Here is a 23,104-nt window from a genome sequence, read left to right as displayed (position 1 = left end):
TTTATAGGTGCCTCAAGAAGAGAAAGCAACAGAAATAGCATTTCAAAAATAAGAGCAGATTCTCTTTTCTGCCAAGGGAAATGAGTCTCTCTTTTTCTCCCTAGGAGAGTGCTTTGATATGTACAAAATAAAATATCAAACGTCTTATCCAATGTGTTTTTCCTGGATATATCTCTAAAGCTTCGTTCAGATTCCGTGGGTCCTCCAATATAGCGACTTTTTGTTTCATATCCTATTTTGCAAGAATTTCACCACTGTTTAGGTCTGGTGAGTATTGGGAAGGCTCTGATACCAGAGCTCCATTGAGACATCCCATGTGTCCGTCATTGTCCCGCCCCACCCCCATTTTTTTAAATCAGTCCTGCCAACTTTATTTTCTACCCTGCAGTAGTAGTAATGCCATTTGCCACTGCATTTCAGCCCTAGAGAAGAGCCAACCTTCGGTGCTTAGGATTAGGGTAAGAGAAAGCAAACAAAACAAGTGGAAAATACCTAGAAGACTATGACATTCAGTTTACGGGTGAACTTTATATCAAATTACATTCAAGGAATTTCCTGGAATTGATCTGCTTACCTTCAAACTTGCATTCTTTTTATTTTTTTTCCAAATATTACTCTAAATGACAACATGGTTTGTTTCTTTTAAACAAAAATGCTTATGGCAGATAGCTAGATAGCTACCTAGACAGATGATAGGAGAGACGGAGAGAGAGCGATGGAGGGAAAGGGAGAGAGAGAGAGGGGATGTGTGTGTGTGTGTGAGAGAGAGACAGAGAGAGAGAGAGAGAGGGAGATCTATTCCAAGGCACAATTATTTTCCCCTGTAATAACAAAATTAGACATTTATGCTTATAGTTATCCATGACTAAACAGATGTTTTCATGAATTTGTTTTCCATTTAAATTCATCCCGAGCATTATGATCAGGGAGCTCATAATATATCCGTGATGTTAACTTTCCTTTATTCTTTTGGACTTGCTTATTAACATCCCCCACAATTTTGCAAAGTGCTCTTCCCCTTCGGAAAGTCCAAAATTGTTGAGCTCAATGAAGTCAAGGAAATAGAAAGTGATACTTATTTCTCTGTCTCTGGAAAAACTGTATCCAGTATAATAATGCCTGAATATCTTTCTTAGACCAGATGTCTGTTATGCTCAGGCTGGCTAGAGACTTAGTGTGGAGTTGTAGTTAAGATGCTGGACTAGAAGTGGAGAAGCTCAGGGTTTTAGGCCACTTTAAGCTACAGAAGTTGCTGGATTACTTTGGGCCAGCCACTCTCTCCTTATAGGCTACTTCAAAGGATTGTAGTTGTGGAGCAGGTTGAAATCCAGCAGGTTCTGACAGGTTCTGGAGAACCGGTAGCAGAAATTTTGAATAGTTCAGAGAACTGGCAAATACCACCTCTGGCTGGCCCCAGAGTGGGGTGGGAATGGAGATTTTGCAATATCCTTCCCCTAGGAGTGGGGTGGGAATGGAGATTTTGCAGCATCCTTCCCCTGCCATGCCCACTAAGCCACACTACGCCCACCAAGCCATGCCCACAGAACCGGTAGTAAAAAAATTTGGTTTTGACCACTGTTGTGGAGGGAAAAGTGGAGATATTATGTATATCTTGAACCTGAATGAAAGCTAAAATAGAAATAAAATAAATATCTATAAATAAATAGAATATATATTCTTTTCAGTCATTCTCTAAATCTATTAGAGAGTCAAATGCTTGTATACAGTACCTTTCAAAATGTGTCTGGCACACATTCTTCAAAGCTTACCATGTACAATAAAATATTACTTTATATCCCTGACCTTGGTTTTTAAACTCCTATATCTTTCTTGATTATTTCCCACTGCATAGTTAGAATTGTATGGTAGCTTACTACAGATTTCACAGAGCCTATGCTTATAACCGCGAATATTTCAGAGAAATTCTGCAAACACAGAGCTTATGTTGGATTTTTTTCCCCAGTATCTTGATCCTACATAACTTTGGTGTCACAATGAAAGTCATTGCACAATATGAATTCATGCTGATTAAACTTTAAAAAATAAGCTCAGAGTGGAAAAAGAATGTAAAAATATCAGAATTTGTATTTCTTGAATCACTGACTTTTCAAAACCATCTTAGTTCTAACCAAGGCCTCACATTCAGCTTCCAAAAGAACTTCAAACTAGGCAGATGTGGTCAATAATGCTCTCACATTACACTTTTTAAAAATGACAATTGAAAGTTTGTTCAGAAGGAGCCATGCATTGTTAGCCATTGTAGTTAGAACAAGTCAACGTAATGATATAAATGGTTTGTCAGTGGGCTTAATGTAGGCGTTGCAGTGGACGGGGGGGGGGTGACGGAAAGGGAGAAACTGAATAAGCAGCAGGCAAGAGTTTGCTAAACAAGCTCAAAGGATACTTCTTGCATTTCTCTTCTATAATTAGGTCTATTTTAAATAAGCATCAGTAAATCACTGGACCTGTCAGTGCAACTAAATGCACAAGAAAGAAACCTGTCACCACTTGCTGGCAAAATGAAGCTTTCTGTTATATTCTTGGAATTTAACATTATAAGTATACGAATGGCTATTCTCATATTTTAAAAAGTCAGAAATCACCCTAATCTATTTCAACATGACTGCTTTAGTGTACATCCCAGAGAGAGTACTATTAAATTAAATAGTTTTCTACAGACTTGATCCCAAGTAGTTACAGCCAAGAATTGGTCAACATTCTCCTATCATTAAGGCTTATTGTAATATAGCTTTTTCTAAATAATAATAAGAATAATAACAGTCAACACACCTAATGTAACAGTTATCAAAAAGAAGAAAGACTGGTTCATTGATATTAATATACTAACTGATGTTAGGATTCAGGAAAAGCAATCGGAAATAATTATAAAGCATCTGAACTTGCAGATCAAGGTTGGATTGTGATTTGAGCCCTTGGAACAATGGCTAAAGCTTTCCCTCAATATTTGGAAATTTTGAATTTATTGGACCCAAACACTCTAATTTTACAAAAAGAACTATCCTTGTTTGCAACTGCCTATATCTTTAGATGCAACTTAATAATTTTAGCTCCTTTAGATTTGGCATTTTAGTTCACCTTCCAAAACACTTGAAATAGGCCAATGCTGTTCTTTAATAATCTTAAAGGTATCATCCCAGAATGTAAACAAATATAGCAAGCAAATACTGTATACTTGTTGCAACTGACTGATGATTTTATCAATGTGGAGGTGTCTAAGAGGTGCTGCAGATGTTTTAGAATTGTATCCAAGATACCTATTACTAGATTGGTACTATCTTTGCTTTCTTTTGCCATTATCGTTCTACTTTATTTGCAAGCCTCCAGTTTTCTACAGTTCTTTCTCTTGTATTCTGCTGTTTCCAGGCACTACAGGACACTCCACGGCCATTACCCAGATTTTTTTTGTCTTTCTTATCAGACATTTTTAAGTCAAGGGTGTTTGCATGACAGGTATCTCTCCATTTGAAGAGTCTCAGAACACTTTAGCTTCTTCATTTTCTATTACTTTGTCTATTTTATTGTTCCCACCGGTTCTTATTATGTATTATTACTACTATCATCATCATTATCCCAGGCAATCTTAACATAAATATTGTCAGTGGACAGTGGTGGGATTCAGCCAGTTCGCACCACTTTGTAGAACCGGTTGTTAACTTTCTGAGCAGTTTGGTGAACTGGTTGTTGGAAGAAATCATTAGGGCAGAGAACCGGTTATTAAATTATTTGAATCCCACCACTGTTAGTGGAGGAAAACCCACTCTTTCAATTTTGAAAAGTAGCAGAATGTTATCCTTTTGTTTCTGCTGACAGAAACTTTCATTCTATTTAGACCAGACCTGGGCATTTCACAGCCCATGGGTCATGCTCAATCCAATCTGTGGCATAAGTGACATTGGCAATGGGGCATGCAGAGGCAGCAGCATTGGGTGCAGGCCAGAGGTGGTATTCAGCAGGTTCTGACCAGTTCTGGAGAACCGGTAGCAGAAATTTTGAGTAGTTCAGAGAACCGGCAAATAGCACCTCGTATTGGCCCCGCCCCCATCTATTCTCTGCCTCTTGAGTCCCAGCTGATTGGGAGGAAATGGGGATTTTGCAGTATCCTTCCCCTGTCACACCTACCAAGCCACGGCTACAGAACCGGTAGTGAAAAAATTTGAATCCCACCACTGGTGCAAGCCTATGAAAGCAGGGAGCAGGGCAGTGGTGGAGAATTGGACAGCAGTGTAGCAGCGGCTCTGCCCCAGCCCTCCACAACAATCTTAGTTTCTTATGTGGCCCCTTGGGAAAATTAAATTTCCTATCCCCTGATTTAGTCCATTTCATTCATTTATTTTTAAAAAATGAAAAGGTTTTACAGGTATGTGGAATACCTTCATGCCGGCCATTTGGGACTTCATTATTCCCCAACATGTCTCATGAGGAGATGTAAGACTGATGACGGCTATGCCCATCTCTGCACAGTTATAGCACTTAGTGGAAGCTAAAGGGAAGTTGGCTCAAAAGATCACTCATGCAAAATGACCTGATTCTGCACAGTGTAAATATAACCTTTAAATACAGCGACACAATTTCTCCTGGGTCATGAGCAAAGTTCTGCTGGCTCCCTGTTGCATGGATTCAACTTCAGATGTCTCCAGTATGTGGGGGGAGGGATTGGTGAGGGGAGGAAAGGCATGAAAGAGAGTAGTGATGTCTTCTCATCTGAACTCATTCATAGTCCTTTGAGCTTTCCAGCTATGTCCAGGCACACTTGGGTTAATGCATTCATATCTGGAACGTTTCAAAATGTATGGCCTCTTTTCACTGACCAATTAAGTTTTTTTTTTCCTCAGTCGTCATCTTGTCCCAGCAGCTGAAACTTTGCATCATTTTGGGCTTAGACAACTTAGAACTATGCCGACTTCAGTCTGACCTAAGCATAGTACATAAAATTATCTACCACAATGTCCTACCTGTCAATGAATACTTCAGCTTCAACCACAACAATACATAAGCAAATAATAGATACAAACTCAAGGTAAACCACTCCAAACTCGATTGCAGAAAATATGACTTCAGTAACAGAGTAGTCAATGTCTGGAATGCATTACCTGACTCTATAGTTTCTTCCCCAAACCCCCAAAACTTTAAGCTTAAACTGTCTACTGTTGACCTCACCCCATTCCTAAGAGATCTGTAAAGGGCGTGCATAAGTGCACCTGCGTGCCTACCATCCCTGTCCTAATATTCCTTTTTGCTTACTCTTTTCATGTATCCAAATTATGTTTATACTTTTACCTGTTATCTCATATATGATTGACAAAATAAATAAATTAAAATCAAATTTTCTCACAATGAATCTCACACTAACAACATTTTTAAGATTGGTTCTCAGGTGTGCTTTGTAGTACTTTTCAGCCTCCTCGGCTGAAAATCCTACCATGGTTCAGGCTAATCTCATAGAGATATTCAGAGAAAAGCAGTAAGCTTGCGTGTATTTCTAACATATTTCTCTGGCAAGGAAGCAGGTGTTCAGTGGTAAACTGCTGGGCCTCCTGGGAGGTTGCTGAAGAAACGACAATCTGCCGGATTAGTTCTGCCCCACTTGCTGGGTTGATTCGTATTCTGGAGTAGCTGATGTATCTGGGTAGCCACCTGGAGTTACATGAAGATAATACAGATTCATACTAAAATTTATGAAGAATGGATTATTTAAGCATCTCTGATTTATACACTGCACAATGACACATTTTCCATATTTACTATAGTTTTCTCCATTTTGAAGCATATAGTCAAATTATTTTTCCTATAATCCCTGTTTTCTTGGCATAGACTGTGCATAGACTGTGGAATTCAATAGGCATTGATCTGACCAGCACGTGGGCATATGTTGGCTCCAGGGGCGGGTTTCAAAACCTGTCACTACCGGTTTGCTCGTGGGTGTGCGTATGCTCATGTCTGGCTGCTGCCCTACCGATTCGCCCGATCCGCTATGAACCAGTAGCAACCACCATTGGTTGGCTCTCTCTTTCTGTTGTGGTTGGGGTGAATTGCTGGCAATCAACTATCATGTTCCCTGGCTCCAATTTAACAAAAGCTACCCAGACACTCAACATGACACAAAGTGCTACCATGAACTTACTTTAATCAGTTGATGCTCTCTATTAATATGAAGGTGGAGTCATATCTTACAGTCCCGGCTATATGAATCCAGAGGTTTTTTTACCTGCTTTTCCTATGGCATATAGGAATATACACTTTGCCTTGTATTTCTCACACCTAGTACTAAGTACTACTTGACTTTTCAGATAGCATTCCTGACCTGGGAAACTTTAAATTCTGATACGCGGAGGTAGGTGGCAGACGTAGGTATCATACCTACCTCCTCTTATGTAGCAACAAGGTGAAAGATAAAGGAGCAACAGGTTCCCAGTGGATTCTCATTATTTAAGTGTTAAATTTGTACCCTATGACTATCATTAAGTGTTGTAAGTGTTGTACCTTGATGAAGGTATCTTTTCTTTTATGTACACTGAGAGCATATGCACCATGACAAATTCCTTGTGTGTCCAATCACACTTGGCCAATAAAAATTCTATTCTATTCTATTCTGTTTCCTCTGGCTGCAATAGGTTGAGGATTTTTACCAGTGGAACAAAAAAATGCAATTTCAAGTGTTGCTCCATTAGAATCAGGCTCAGTGATCAGAGTCGGTGTCAAACCATTCCAAATGAGCACTTTTATCTGCGGCTGACACCTAAAGCAAAATTTCCATTTTGTGTATGAATATATTATGAATCCCTAATATAAGATCAATAGGGTCAGCTCACCTTTCCTTTTTTTTCCCCCCAAAAAATATTGTAATGCTTTAAGGATATTAGACTATTTCTTTTATGTATATTTTTAAAAATATTTTATTTCGTTTGTTTGTTAATTAAATGTATTTGTCACCCATTTTCCCTCAGGGTGACTCTGGGAAAATTACAACATGAAAAGCCATAAAATTATAACACTAAAAATACAAACTTATAATTAAAAAAAATACTAACATAATTAAAAGATGGGCAGGCAGGGAAAAAGACTTACAGAGGAAGAGATGGGATCTATTATTAGTCCATCCACCACTCCATCCTAGTACTCCCCACTTGGAGCTTCAGGCCAGCTGGCAGAACCAGGTCTTCAGGCTCTTATGGAAGGTCAGGGTAAGAGCCAATCTCACGTCAGTGAGCAAGATGGCAAGGTGGGCAAGGGCCACTCTTTAAAGTCAGCAACTGCTATCATAGTTTTCAACAAAGTGCCAAATCTAAATACTGGGCCAAAAAATGAAGACAATATAGATTCGTACTAAAATTCATGAAGAATGGATTCTTTAAGCATCTCTGATTTACACACTGTACAATGACATATTTTCCATATTTATAGTTTTCTCCATTTTGAATCATATAGTCTAATTATTTTTCCTATAATTCCACTTTCCTTCTTTCCTTGTATTAAAAGATATACCAAGATACATGCTGTCAGATATTTAAGATTAATCTTATTGTTATTTTTAGATGTGCTGTTACTTGCAAACCCGGTTGCTTACTGAAACTTGCAAACAGCCCAATGACGATCAAAAGTATGTCTAATTAATCAAAGAAAATAGCAAGTTAATAATGGAGCAATATAAAAACTGCTGGCCTTGGTGCCATGGTGGCGCAGTGGTTAGAATGAAATACTGCAGGCTAACTCACTGCTCACTCCGGGAGTTCAATTCTGACCGGCTCAATGTTGATTCAGACTTCCATCTTTCCGAGGTTAATAAAATGAGGACCCAGATTGTTGGGGGGCAACATACTGACACAGTAAACTGTTCAGAGAGTATTGTAAAGCACTATGGAGCACCATTATATAAGTACTACTGCTATTGCTATTGCCTGCTTCAAGGCTCTAGCATAGCCTACCCTATTCTGCAATATGTTTATCATTGTTGAACTTGCAGTTATAATCTGATTTGTAGTGCTCTAGAAACTTAAGATTAGACCAACACTTTTTAAGGGTGTAATAGTTTGGATTTAGAGGTCTTTTCTTGGCCTTAAAACAGCTCAATCATCAGAGACATCCTGAAACTTTCTGAAAAATCACCAATGAGGATGATACTCTAAGTTCAAGAGGGAGGGTGTTCCATAATATACTTGCAAATTAAAAACATTGTTTCTGGACTACTATCTTCTTCAATTCATGGGCCTAAAAGCTATAATCAAAAGATACTGAGAGGATAAACTTGCTAGACTGGTCAAGCAGGTTGCTTCTATGCAAAGAAAAGGTACTTAGGTGCCAGGCCCTGTATAGCTTTATACAGTGGTGAAATCCATTTTTTTTACTACTGGTTCTGTGGCCATGGCTTGGTGGGCATGGTGTGGCTTGATGGGCATGGCTTGGTGGGCATGGCAGAGGAAGGATACTGCAAAATCTGCATTCCCACCCCACTCCAGGGGAAGAATACTGCAAAATCCCCATTCCCTCCCCACTCTGGGGCCAGCCAGAAGTGGTATTTGCCGGTTCTCCAAACTACTCAGAATTCTGCTATCAGTTCTCCAGAACCTGTCAGAACCTGCTGGATTTCACCCCGGCTTTATAAGTAAAAAACAGCTCCTTGTTGCACCCAGAAGCTAATAACGAAGGCAGTGATAGTATGATATATATCTAGTGATTCTGATTCACTAATAGAACAGCCTCTGCATTTTAGAGCAACCACAGTTTTTGACTGACATTCAAAGGCAACCCTTTATAAAATGCATTGCATCATTCCAAATGGGTGGTAATAACTGCAAAAATCACCATAGCTAAGATGTTTCACTCCAGCCCGAAGATTCCACTCCAGCTGATCACTGATTTTAATTTTGTTTTTATACTTCTGACCAAAACTGGATGCAGTATTCCAAGTGTGGTCTTCTAATCTCACTGTTCTTGGTATGAAATGGGATGGAAAGATCTAAATAGACAAGAAGGAACGTACTTTCCCCATTTAGTTTCTGACAAAGATTATCAACCGCATCATCTGGATACTTAATTTGAAGAAAAGCCCAGTGAGTTAATTACAAGTAGCAGCCACAGAACTAAACGCTAGAAACTGCAATAGTTAATTGTAAACAAGCAAATGGAGAAATTGTAGATTTGACCTTGACTTACACATCAGAATTCTTCAGAACAAAGAAAACATTTAAAAATAAAGTTCTGGAGGCCCTTAAGAAATGTGATAAGCAATAAAATATTCATTACATCACAATATGGTGCTATTCATCATTATCACTATTAGATGGCACCATCTTGCATTGTAAAAATAGGGGAGGAGGTATTCACGTATTTGATCATTTTTCCTAAAGGGGGGAAATCAGTTATGTTTTCACAGTAATGCTGCCAACTTATTTTGTATCACAGAGGCATATGGTTTTTTAATATGAGAATCTTTGAAAAATTAGCTTTCAGATTATTGAAAGCTAACAAATTGTATTATATGCAAATTATTCCCACTGTCCTCTCAATACTGCTGAATTTCCTTATGAATAATAACTGATACTTCACTCCTGAAAAGTTTAAAATATTGGATACTTTTTGGTTCCCACTTTTCATCTTGACAACGGTCTCTTGTTTGATTATATTATTAGCCTCCCTATCACTATGACAAAATTATTTTATTACAGCAACAAAGCCTTCTGCATTTCTGTCACTGTTAAGACAGATATTTACTAAGACAAAAAATACATCATATAAAAATATCCCCAGGGTTATCCCCCTTATGAGCTGAAGAAACAAAAATCTGTCTTAAATAACCATTGTTATTTGACAGTTTAATATAAATATTATATTTATATTAAAATAGTTAGCAAAGAATATCCCACTGCCATAATAGTCCTCCTCCATTTAAAATCTAGATTTATGCAATTATTTTTTTAGTTATGTTTTATTTGTATAATGTATAGGCTGCCCATCCCCCAACATCTCTGAGCAATTTACAATTAAATATATTAATTTGACCAGAATAGTAATGCTTCCCTTTAACTTTTCCAAAAATCTCAAATATGGATTATTTACTTTATGCTCATGCATATTCAATGCTATTTTTGATCTGAATAATTTATCGAAATAACAGTGAATTTAAACTTTAAAAGTTGTTTAACAGCAGGCAGATTTCTGCTAATTTCTGTTATTAAACATCGCATACTGCTTTAAGATAAAATGTTATTTATTCTTTAGCAACTGTCAACTATTTTATGATATAATTCATAAGGCCATTTCCTTTTATTATTATTTGACAACAAAGGTACAGTTTTTTCTCCACACAGATAGGCAATTATGGTGAAAAGTTCACCTCTGAAATTGCTGTTTATCACAAAATTCCTAAATGCTCCAGATCAGTTCCTGCCAGGAACCTAAAGCAGACTTGGGAAACTCTTGATTCACCAACCTCGACACGACTCCATCAATCAAGTGTGGCCATGATTTTGTCTGCCTAGGTCATCTTAGCACTGTGCAAATCACTCAGAATTGCATTTCACAAAGTGAACAAAGCACTTCTCCAAAACTTGGGCACAAAAGATCAAGGCATTGCAATATTTCAAAGTCTTAGCATGGCAATGGCCAATCCAGCATTTTCAGAGGACACAAACATATTCTTAAAAAGAAGCCCTTCAGTGAGTCATAGTGGCATCATCTTTCAATAGCAAACATGTGGACCTTCTTCAGTGTATCCTAAACATACAATACCTGTATAAGAAAAAACAAAGTCACCTGTGAACTTTATGGTGGCATGGCATTTCTCCATACTAGTATAACAACTTACCACCTCTATTTAATTGGACTGTCTGGTTGGCATGTATCCAGCAGAAGCAATCACCCACATTTTCACAAAATCAACTTTCAGTTTATCAATGTTCAACTAGATATCAAATCAACACTTTTGAGTAATGAAACACAATGGCTATCGTATTTCTAGGAGTAGAAGCTCAGCAGTATCAAGAGGAGGACTCTGAGTACAATGAATTCCAGATCATTCCAATCCAAACAAATCTCAATACACCTTTTTTTTAATAGTTCAGGTTGAGATCATAGTCCATTGTCGGAAAGCTCAAATCTCAAAGAAGATCAAATCCGTCAATCCTAATGGAAACCAACTCTGACTATTTTTGGAAGGATAGACACCGAAGCTGAATCTCAAATACTCTGGCCATCAAATGAGAAGACAGGAATCACTGGAAAAGAACTTGGTATTGGGAAAGATTGGAGGGGATGGCAGAGGATGCGATGGTTAGATAGAGTCATTAATGCAATGAACATGAATTTGGGCAAACTCCAGGTGACAATGGAAGACAGGAGGACCTGGCATGCTATGGTTCATGGGGTTTCAAAGAGTCGCATGTGACTTAGCAACTGAACAAAACAACTGAAAGCTCAAACTCAGGGAATAACTCGTTCGTAATGTTTGAATTTTCTCAGCTCATCAAGAGTCTCAGAAAAGGAAATAGTCTCTTTATGTCTAGAGTCAGTAGGTGGCAATAATCATGCTAAAGAATCATTTGACCATACTCACTTTCTTAATCCTCAGTTGATCACTGAATCTGGAGGAGTAGCATTCTTGACAATGAGCTCTCCAAGGTCCTAATACTGGCTTGTTTATTTGAGGGATTTGAGGCTTGCTATTTGAGGGATTCAGCTTTGCAGTTGAGAAAGAATTTCCATGACTTCTCACCTGCAGTTTAGACAACAGAGGAGCAAACAACAGGAATAACTAGACTAAACACTAATGGGTGTCTATGAAATCTCCTGTTTTTCTCAGAATGATATTGAATTCTGTCCTGCTACCTCCTACCAAAGAACAGCTCAAGGCATTCCTCCCCTGACCTTCTTTTCAATCTAGCATTAAGTGACTCTTCCACTTTTGGTGAATATCTATTCTATAGCTTAGATTTTTTAGTTACAATAGAATAAATAGGAAATTCTGAGCATTGTTATGACCAATAATTTAAAAGATATCTATTTCAAACTGATTTGGTCCTTTTAAATTAAAGTACACCTCAAATTCACTGTCCACCTTATACATTCAGTTACTAAAAAATATGTTCCTATTTCCTAAAATAATTTGCCTTCCTAGAAGAATATAAAATCTGCAACTCACCAAACAAGAGAAATTCACCAATTCACATCTCACTCATGTCTCTGATGCCATCCAATTGGTTCCATGTGCTAAAATGCAACTCTGGTAGATGTTTCTTAAAAGCTCAAACATGCTTTTAATTTACAACCTTGATAAATGTTTGATTTCCACCTCAAAAAGTAACCTACTACCAAATGCTACTAAAATCCCAACTCTATTCTCCCCACGCTCCCCAAAAAATCACAACAGCTATCAAATCTCCGAGCTGATGAAGAAGGCTCTAGACAACCTCTGCATTTCTAAGAGTGCTATGATGAAAACCATGTCACCTGTGTGTATTTGGATGTGTATGTGTATTTGGATGTCGCATGCATAAACAAAAAAGTACAAAGTAAGCACTGCGATGTCACAGAGCTGTTGTCATCCTGTTGACAAAAGTATTCAAATCCTAAAGATGCCTGCACGTATGGAGTCTATATGGCTTCAATACAGTTGTGAAGATTTTTGACAAAGGATCATGTGAAATACTTCTTGAAGGGATCTCATTAAACAAGTCTGCTCCCTTATTTTTCTAAGAGAAGCAACCACTGTGCTTTGCTGCACTTATTCACAGCCTTCCCCAAACTTCTCTAGCATTGCCATATCTGGAAAATATTTTGAAAAAAGCCCAAAAGATGATAACAATATTCTGCAAAGTGAAGCAAAGCATCTCATCATGCATTGTATGCAAAGCCTCATCACTGCAGTGAATCAAAGCTGTCTCACACAAGCAGAGGGTTCAGGAAACATTATCAGAAATAAAGATGAAACTGGAGCTACATGCTCTGCTTCATACTGAGTGTGGGTTTCCCATTATCATTCTTTCTCAAAACGCCAACTGGGTTAAGAAACCAATACTTGACCAAAAAGATATTGTTCTCAAAAGAACTTTTAAAAGAATAGTTCATCCATTTTTTGTTTGTTTGCTTCCAATAGCAGGCATTAGTGATTATGTATTCATCCAGCACATGTAATTTTCACTGTTGCATACTATGAACTTCAAAGAACTTTCTGCCTATCTTACTTATGTACAGAACACAACATTCATTAATACCTATTATTCACATCTGATCTCTGTGTCAATCTTGTCATTTATGCTATAGAGTACTGAGAAGGCTACAGTAGTACTGAGAAAGTCGTCAGAGTCCTGAATATTATTTTTTCAACTCTATCACAAGCTTAGAGACTAAAAAGCAAAATAAGAAAACAGTTTAAATTTAACATTGACAGGTGAGGCTTGCTATTGAGGGATTCAGCTTTGCAATTGAGAAAACAAGTACCTTATTTTTCGGAGTATAAGACGCACCTGAGTATAAGATGCACCTTAGTTTTTGGGAAGGAAAATAAGAAAAAAGCTGATTGGCAGGTGGAGTGGCCTCCCGGAATACCCCCAATCAGCTGTTCTCAGAGGTGAATTTTAGCAACAGGTTCCTTGGTTGTGAGCTCTGTGCCTTGCTTTTTTTTTGCTGCCTCTGAAACCCTGTTTCATAAAAAAAAAAAATCTGCCTCTGAAAGCCTTCAAAACAGAACTTCAGAAAAAAAGCCTCTGAAGCTCTGTTTGGGAGCTGCTTTTCTGAAACTTCTTTCAGCCTCTGAAACCTCCATTTGAGAAGCTGGGTCGAGCTACATTCGGAGTATAAGATGCACCCAGATTTTTACCCTCTTTTTGGGGGGGGAAAGGTGCGTCTTATACTCCAAAAAAAATCGTATTTCCATGACTTCTCACCTGCAGTTTAGACAACAGAGGGGCAAACAAGAAGAATAAAACATTAGTGGTTGTCTATGAAATCTCCTGTTTTTCTCAGAATGATATTGAATTCTGTTTTGCTACTACCTATCTGCAAGAGGTGCTAATGCATACAAGCATCCTACTGCACAGAGCATGGTTGTCAAACTCGCATCGTCACGGCATCATCACATGACATATCATGACTTTTTCCCTTTTGCTAAACTGGGCGTAGGTGTGGCCAGCATGTGATGCATCTGGCCCATGGGCCACCAATTTGACAGCTGTGGCATAGAGGATTAAATGACCTACTGAGTTCCTTTTAGATGGGCTGATCCACATGTATTTGTGGAATAATTGCAAACCACAGCAAAAAAAACCCCACGATCTACATGTTTGAAATGCAGAGAAGCAACTGGAATTCTAAAGAAGGTACTCTTTCTTTTCATGGAATCTGCTCTGACACCTCTCACATTACCTGTATGTTATTAAGAAATCAGTGATGTGAGAAAAAATCATTTGAGCCAAATTTGTTGCATGCTTTTCTCAGCTCAGAAATCATTTAGTTACACAATACAGATATGAGGAGACCAATTGCTCACTAATTCTCTACTGGATCTATGATGGAGAGGGAAATGTGGTTTGAGTAAAGATGCAAGGCCAGCAGCATGTAGCATAGTGGTTAGAATGCAGCACTGCAGGCTAACTCACTCCTCACTCCAGGAGTTCAATTCTGACCAGCTCAAGGTTGACTCAACCTTCTACCCCTTCGAGGTCAGTAAAAAGGAGGAACTAGATTGACTCAACCTTCTACCCCTTCAAGGTCAGTAAAAAGGAGGAACTAGATTGTTGGGGGCAATATGCTGACTCTATAAACCGCTTAGAGAAGGTTGTAAAATACTGTGAAGCGGTATATAACACTAAGTGCTGTTGCTATTCTTTGCATCTTTTCTCTGATGGACCATTAGGGGCATTGAGAGAAATGACACTTGGGAAGGGATTCTGTTGTTTTTCTCTTTGTTTCTGCTCTGCTTTTTCCAACTGGCAGACTTTTAGACTCTGACAATTCAGTCTGTTTCTGCAGGAAAAATAAAAATCAGAAGAACCTCTGTACATTTGATCCTAAGCAACAGAAGGAAGTTTAACAGAGACAAATGGAAAGTTATTCGCTTGGAAACATAAATCAAATGCCCTGACACAGAATAGAGAATGACTGGCTTGGCAGCTAAAAAGAGGCTTGAAGTAGAATTTGATTGCAAACTAGATATGAGACATTAGTATGATACGACTGCAAAAAAAAATCAATTTTAGTCTGCAGCAACAATATAGTTTCCAAATCATAGGAAGTAATTATTTGACTTGATTCTGTGTTGATGAGGACCCAGTTCTAGAATTGTGCCATATTTTAACAAGAATCTTTTAAGAGGGATACAGAAAAATAATAGCTGTGGAGAAAGGCAACAAGAATGATCAGGGGACTAGACAATAAATCCTATGAAAAGGAATTGAAAAGTGAGGGGCAAATTTAGCCTTCAGGAAAAAAAATGCCTGAGGCACTATGTTAGTTCTCTTTAAATGCCTGAAAGAACATCACAAAGGAGGAGGAGGTCAAATCCTGCTCTGTATAATTCCAAAATGCTGGATGAAGAATAATGGATGTAAGTACAGAAAAGCAGGTTGTGTTGAATATAAGTAACAACTTCCCAAGAGTAAGAGCAGTTCAACAGTAGAACCAATTATCCAGGGGAAAAAATGTGGATTCCCCTTTACTGAATGTGTTCAAAAAAGAGTTTAGATAGATGTTAGAGAAGGTTTAATTTCAGTTCCTGCAATGAGCAACTGGGTTCAGTGAACAGTTCCTTCCAATTCTATGATTACAACTGAAGAGAATATATATAGTTTAGGATTGAATTATGGAGTTATTGGTGCTTTCTGGGCCTGTTGTTTGCTTGCATATGTTTCCAAATCTAACAAGCATGGGGTCTGGTCACCATTTATACTCAGTAGCTCACCTTTTTTTTTTAATTTGCATTTATATCCCGCCCTTTTCCGAAGACTCAGGGCAGCTTACACTATGTCAAGCAATAGTCTTCATCCATTTGTATATTATATACAAAGTCAACTTATTGCCCCCAACAAACTGGGTCCTCATTTTACCTACCTTATAAAGGATGGAAGGCTGAGTCAATCTTGGGCCTGGTGGGACTTGAACCTGCAGTAATTGCAGGCAGCTGCTGTTAATAACAGACTGCATTAGCCTGTTGAGCCACCAGAGGCCCTTGCCAGTATTGTTAATAGTGTGGATTTCCCCTTGGTAGGTGCTTAATTAGGGTATTGTTTTCTGCTTGTTTGCCTGGTGTTTATCTGGGTGTTGACTGCTGGAGGGTATGTGATCTCATCGTTTTTTTCTTTCTTAGCCTTTTGTTATTTCTTTTGAATGATGTGTAAATATAGTTTATTTCTATGTGTCTCTTGATGGCTGATTTGTCTGAATGCCAAAGCTTCCCAGAATTCCCTAGTGTTTTTTTATTATTATTTAGCTTGGTTTAAGATGCTCAGTTCCCCAGTTGAAACTACGGTCAAGTCTGCCTGTGTGATGTGAGATATCATCATGTCTTCTGACTGCTACATGGTGTTCATGGATGTGCTCTGCTAGTCTTCTGTTATAGTCCTTACAGTATCATCTACAACAGAGGTAGTCAACCTTTTTATACCTACCGCCACTTTTGTATCTGTGTTAGTAGTAAAATTTTCTAACCACCCACCGGTTTGGGGGGAGATGCGAGAGCTATTCTGGGACGAGGCTCTTTTGTTTGCGGTTGCACTATAGCGCCATTTAGTTTCACTTACGTAACGTGAACTAAACTTATGCACGGGCAATACAAATAGTATATTTTCAGAAATTTAAATTGTCACAGGGAATTTTATGAAAACCTAATGAAAATGTTTTTAAATAATGCTATGAAAATTGTTTAAAAGTCAATTAAATTAAAAAAAAGGAAAGTGCTTCAGTATCGGACAAAACCCCTACCGCCCACCATGAAAGCTGGAATGCCCACTAGTGGGCAGTAGGGACCAGGTTGACTACCACTGATCTACAAAGTTATTTACAACAAAGCAAGAGTCACTGTTATGTGATTTCTCACTTAGTGATCAATTGTAGTCACTAAACAAAGATTACCTGTAATTGTTCCTTTTTTGGTTGCACTGCAGTAGGCATTTTCAATCTTGCTGCCGTTTCCTACTACCCTTGCTTCCTTCCATAACTTTTCATGCTGCAGCAAAAATTCTCAAATAAGTAAAGCATCCCAAGTTTGCCCCACAGTGAATTTCTCTGGGTAGCAGCTTTTTAAACTTATGGAGTAAAAGGGCGGCTTTTCTCCTTTACTACCTACAGCCCTTCAGAACAATCTGGTGCAGATTTTGAAGGGAAATACAAGTGGTCCTTGCTTAGTGACCATTGGGGACTGGAAATACATTTGTTTAGTAAAGTGGTAATTAAGAGAAATAATGACACTGCTTACGATCTCACTTCAGCTTTCCTTTGCTTTTATAGACCTGCAAAGGTTATAAATGCGAAGAATGGTTGCAAAGTGACTTTTTCACCAGTGTCATAGCTATGAGCTAAATGAGGCCGTTGCTAAATGAGGCTTACTGTGGCAGGCAAAAAAAAAGAACCTTTTGCTCCAAGGTAGCATTTCTTAATCTTAGCAACACTAAGAAGTGTGGACTTCAACTCCCAAATTTCCCGTCAGCCAAATCACAAGGTGGTTTAACCACTCTTAATTCATTTGGGCTAATCACAGATGTACAGTATATAGTATATATGTATGCTTATATTTAAAGATTCTGAAGTGAATTCCAAGATTCACTGGCCGGTGAATAGCGCAGGCTGGTTATTAAGCCTGTTATTAAGAACACAAAGCCTGCAATTACTGCAGGTTCGAGCCCGGCCAAGGTTGACTCAGCCTTCCATCCTTTATAAGGTAGGTAAAATGAGGACCCAGATTGTTGGGGGGGCAATACAAGTTGACTTTGTATATAGTATACAAATGGATAAGACTATTGCCTTACACAATGTAAGCCGCCCTGAGTCTTCGGAGAAGGGCGGGGTATAAATGTAAACAAACAAAAAAACTGTTGTTGTTAGTTGTGAAGTCGTGTCCAACCCATCACGACCCCATGGACAATGTTCCTCCAGGCCTTCCGGTCATCTACAATCCTCTGGAGTCCATTTAAACTCATGCCTACTGCTTCAGTGACTTTTAGCCAAAAGATCCTTTAGCTTTTAGCCGAAAGATCCACTATTCCACATTTTTTAAAAAAACACAAATCAATATTGGTTGAAGGGACGTCATTCAAGGGCTAAAATTGCATGGAAGAAAGCTGCATTTCCACTATTTCAAGACTAGAGATTTAATAAAGTCTGCATTGCATTCTACATCCCATTTGAATCTTCTTTTCGTTTTGCCTGGAAGTGTTGGTTGTTTGGAGCTTATTATTATAGGAAATTTCTATACTCTTCAGCCAAGTGTCAAGGATAGGAAAACTATGTCGTCATTGGGCAGCAATAGTTAATGAAGTTGAATAAAGAATATTTCAATTGTTAATTTGTGATAAGAACTAAATGTTTTTAGAAGAAGCTGCTGTTTCTCCAGCTTGTTGATTACTCATAATAGCTTCACTCCATCAAAAAGCTTTCTAGAAGGAAATATTGCTATATGTCACTGTTTCACAGTAGAAGAATGGTAGAAATTATATATGAAAACTAAGTTATTCAAGGGTAAGTAACAATTATCAAATGCATTTTTAAAAAATTACACAAACTCTAATTAATTATTGGGTGTTACTGTTCAATGTTTTCGTCTCATCTCAGAATCATTTTACAGAATATTCTATATACTAAACCTTTTAGGGGTCTTTTTCCTTCCCCTGAAGTGTTTAAAATTCAAGTAGACAGTAGCAATTTTCTTTTAATCTAAGCAAACTGATGTGTCAAAGGCAATCAGAAAACCAAAGCTATCTCCAGAGAATCCTAATAATCTTGATGAATAGCTGTGCTCTCTGGAAAACTCATCCACTGAACTCTTGACATCAAATGTCACAAATACTTACAGTTGTGATAGGTAGAGCAGCACAGGTCTCATACCCATAATCTGAAAGACTCACTATATATTTTAAAAAAAATAGGGAGATTTGCAAAAGTTCTGCACCAATCCAACATCAGCTCGTTTGGGGAATTCTTGCCATCATGTTTTGTGAAATGAAGATGCAGAAATGTTATTTTATTTTTCCATGCCTTATTATGGGAGTGTCCAAAATACCTTTTTCTGCACTGCACAGGTAGCAGTAAAACAAACAAACAAACAAACAAACAAACAAACCCTGAGCTATGTGGAAAGAACACACATTTTAGAACTAACATCTGTTATCCGGAGAGCTAAATCACAATAACCAGAGAAAGAAACCTAATGTTATTAGGTTAATTTCATGCAGCCAAGATGTCAGATCCTATCCTCTGAACATGCACATGGTTTCTCTTGAGCCAAAAACCTTATAGGAGGGCACCCTATTAACATAGTTCTAGTGCCCAGAAATACATGTAATCTAATTCAAAGGGTTTTGTACATATTCCCCAACCATGCAAATTAGCTAATTACTGAAATGTATTTATAATTATGTAACATGTTATTCAATACATACATCATTTTTCTTCATTCATGTTTTTACTCTTGGATCCTTAATCTGTTTAAAATTTTCTTACATTTAATTCTTATTCAGCCTTTTGCCACTTTTTTTACATTCTTTCCATTCTTTAAACTGTTAATCAATTTTTCTTCTATTTGGCAATGTTTTACTAATCAGATCTTCCAAAGATGGTTTTCCAAGAGGCAATTGGACTTTCTTGGGTTTTTTTTTCCTTGAAAATGTTTTGTTTCTCATCCAAGAAGCTTCTTCAGTTCAGTTCAGAACTTTTCCAAGGAAAAAAAAAATCAAGAAAGTCCAGGTGGAAAAGCACCTTTGGGACAACCCTATCCTGGATGATTGAGACTCTCCATATTTACTCAGCAGGTATTTTTCAAACTGCTTGTTTCAAAGATTTAACTGTAAAATACCGGTAATTGTAAATCCAAAGGTGATTAGAAAATGAAGTTGAATGAGCCAGTGTTCTTAAAGGCTTCCCTGTGGTTGAGAGCTTGATGGCTTCCTTTGTCTCCTGGTGCTCAGACCGGCAGGAAGAATCCTTTCCTGCTATTTCTCATGAAGAGCAGCCATCCAGAGCACAAGTGGGCAATCATCCTCTTTCATCCTCTCCTTATCCAGAAAGGTTCCACTGGACCAAAATTGCTGCCAATCCATTGGATATTAGCCCAGCAGCATCTCTGAACTTTTCAGAGACATCTAGTTCATCATTTTCCTCATACGTAACTCTTCAACTTTTACCATTCCCATTACTTATGTTGAGCTAAAGGAGCAGTCAATACTTCCTTCAATTACTCACCACAGTTCTAATAAGACTCTTTCAATGTAGATAGCTTCTATCACTGCAGATTAGCATCATAGGTTAGAGAAGGTAAAATCATTTACAATTAAGAATATAGTAAGATATCCTAATCTAGAAGATAGCAATTTGTGAACCCTAGATCACCTCACATTGACTGAAGTTGGTGCAATTTACTTCAGATTTTGAGAGATTATTGAGAAAAAAATTGCCTATTTGATCTTTAAACCTTTCCATTTTCCCTTGGGCCATCCACTCTTGAGGAATGCCATTAAATGTTAATATGGCTCTGCACTACATCCTACAACATCTTGAGTCTCCAAAGACCTATGCAAGGGTCCTTTTTGTAGACTTTAGTTCAGCATTCAATACCATCATTCCAGATATTCTTCTAACTAAGCTAAACCAGCTACTGGTACCAGAACAGACTTGTAAGTGGATCACAAGCAGGAAGCAGCAGGTGAAGCTAAGCAAGATCACATCAAATACCTGTACAATTAGCACAAGGGCCCTCCAAGGCTGTGTGCTCTCCCCACTTCTCTTCTCTCTGTATACCAATGACTGCATCTCCAGCGATCCATCTGTTAAGCTACTGAAGTTCGCAGATGACACAACAGTGATTGGTCTGAGAGGTCGAACGACTAGCCTTGTGGTGCAACCAAAACAATCTGGAACTGAACACACTCAAAACCGTAGAAATGGTGATAGACTTTAGGAGAAACCCTTCCATACTTCCACCTCTCACAATACTAGACAACACAGTATCAACAGTAGAAACCTTTCAATTTCTAGGTTCTATCATATCGCAAGATCTAAAATGGACAGCCAACATCAAAAACATCATTAAAAAAGGACAACAAAGAATGTTCTTTCTGCGACAACTCAGTAAGCTCAAACTGCCCAAGGAGCTGCTGATTCAGTTCTACAGAGGAATTATTGAGTCTGTCATTTGTACCTCTATAACTGTCTGGTTCGGTTCTGCAACCCAACAAGAAAAACACAGCCTTCAGAGGATAATTAGAACTGCAGAAAAAATAATTGCTACCAACCTGCCTTCCATTGAGGATCTGTATATTGCACGAATCAAGAAGAGGGCCGTGAAAATATTTACAGACCCCTCGCATCCTGGATATAAACTGTTTCAACTCCTACCCTCAAAACGACGCTATAGAGCACTGCACACCAGAACAACTAGACACAAGAACATTTTTTTCCTGAAGGCCATCACTCTGCTAAACAAATAATTCCATCAACACTGTCAAACTATTTACTGAATCTGCACTACTATTAATCTTCTCATCGTTTTCATTACCAACCTCTTTCCACTTATGACTGTATGACTGTAACTTGTTGCTGGAAATCCTTATGATTTATATTGATATACTGACCATCAATTGTGTTGTAAATGTTGTACCTTGATGAACATATCTTTTCTTTTATGTACACTGAGAGCATATGCACCAAGACAAATTCCTTGTGTGTCCAATCACACTTGGCCAATAAAATTCTATTCTATTCTATTCTATTCTATTCTATTCTATTCTATTCTATTCTATTCTATTCTATTCTAAATCAATAAAGTGTGTCCTTTGCTTCCTTTGGAAGCAAAATAAACAAAACTCCATGAAATAAATAGCTGAATTACAAAAGATTGCCTTCTCTTGGACCAAATCTAAGTTTCAATATTTGTGTGTGTGAGAGAGAGGGGGGGGAGGGGGGAGGGAGGGGAGGGAGATGCCCTTGTAAAATGGTTGAACAAAATATTTCTCAGCAGGAAGCTGGTAGAATTTTCAAAAATCAAAAGATGATTTGCCCAACCATCTAAGTAGGGTTTGGCCTTGAAATGCCAAGCATAAAAAAATATTCATTTCACAAAGGATAAAATGGTCACACTCAAGCACCTATCCCTTCATCAAAAATCAGGAAAGACATCTCAAGACGTAAGCTAGCTAACCTACACAGCCACACACAATAGCCTAGATTATTTTATACTATAACCGTTTACCACTGCCCACTTTAATCCTCTAGTTACAATCTAACTACACTGATTTCAAAATCAAAGGGCGTGTCCAAAATAAATGGCTGAATTACACCCACCTAAATAATTTCATACTTTTAAATTTTCTAGGGATGCATCTGGGAACTGCACAGAGGCTCTGGATGACAGAATTTCATTTTGCAACATGCCACGATCATAATAAATAATCTAGCTATGAAAATTAAAAGGAGCAAGTGGCATGGCAGTCATTAAGTAAAATGTAATTAGCATAATATGGTTCAGGGCTCCAATGCTAAATCTCAGGTATTTAGATAGATGTAAGAAAGTATTTTCAGTTGTGGCCTCAATTTTATGAATCCTCCTGAGGGCTAAAATGGTTTCTAACCTACAAGAATTCCAAAACATACCAAAGCAATCATGTTTCAATGGGCATTGGCCATTATATTAACTCATGGCTGTCAAACTCGATCACATCACGTGACATATCATGACTTTTTTGCCATTCTGGGACTGGGGTGGGCAAAGCCTACACATGACACATCCGGCCCATTGGTCACCAGTTTGACAGGCCTATATTAACTGAATAGGGGCTTTCATGTATTAGTTTTTATTATTTATTGTTATTATGCATATATGTTTTAGTGCATTTCTTTGTGGACAGTTGTACCCACCCATTTTATATTGATGATGAGCTATAAATATTGT

General features: G+C 38.0%; 1 protein-coding gene across 3 annotated transcripts in view; it reads right to left on the bottom strand.

Annotated features, from left to right (window-relative positions):
- Positions 1-23,104, bottom strand: part of HACE1 (HECT domain and ankyrin repeat containing E3 ubiquitin protein ligase 1) — a 91,511-nt gene that overhangs the window by 16,020 nt on the left and 52,387 nt on the right. For 2 of the 3 annotated variants that reach the window (XM_058174686.1, XM_058174694.1), the window contains exon 20: positions 11,570-11,728. In XM_058174686.1, the coding sequence (XP_058030669.1) occupies positions 11,570-11,728 (159 nt within the window). Of the gene's footprint in view, positions 1-1,972; positions 5,656-11,569; positions 11,729-23,104 lie in introns of those variants that run through there. The other variant, XM_058174703.1, reaches the window with a different exon arrangement.

This window comes from Ahaetulla prasina, chromosome 1, assembly GCF_028640845.1.
Source record: "Ahaetulla prasina isolate Xishuangbanna chromosome 1, ASM2864084v1, whole genome shotgun sequence".
NCBI classification, from domain to species: domain Eukaryota; kingdom Metazoa; phylum Chordata; class Lepidosauria; order Squamata; family Colubridae; genus Ahaetulla; species Ahaetulla prasina.
Note: the sequence above shows the minus strand (reverse complement) of the source record. Positions and strands in the feature narration are given on the sequence as shown.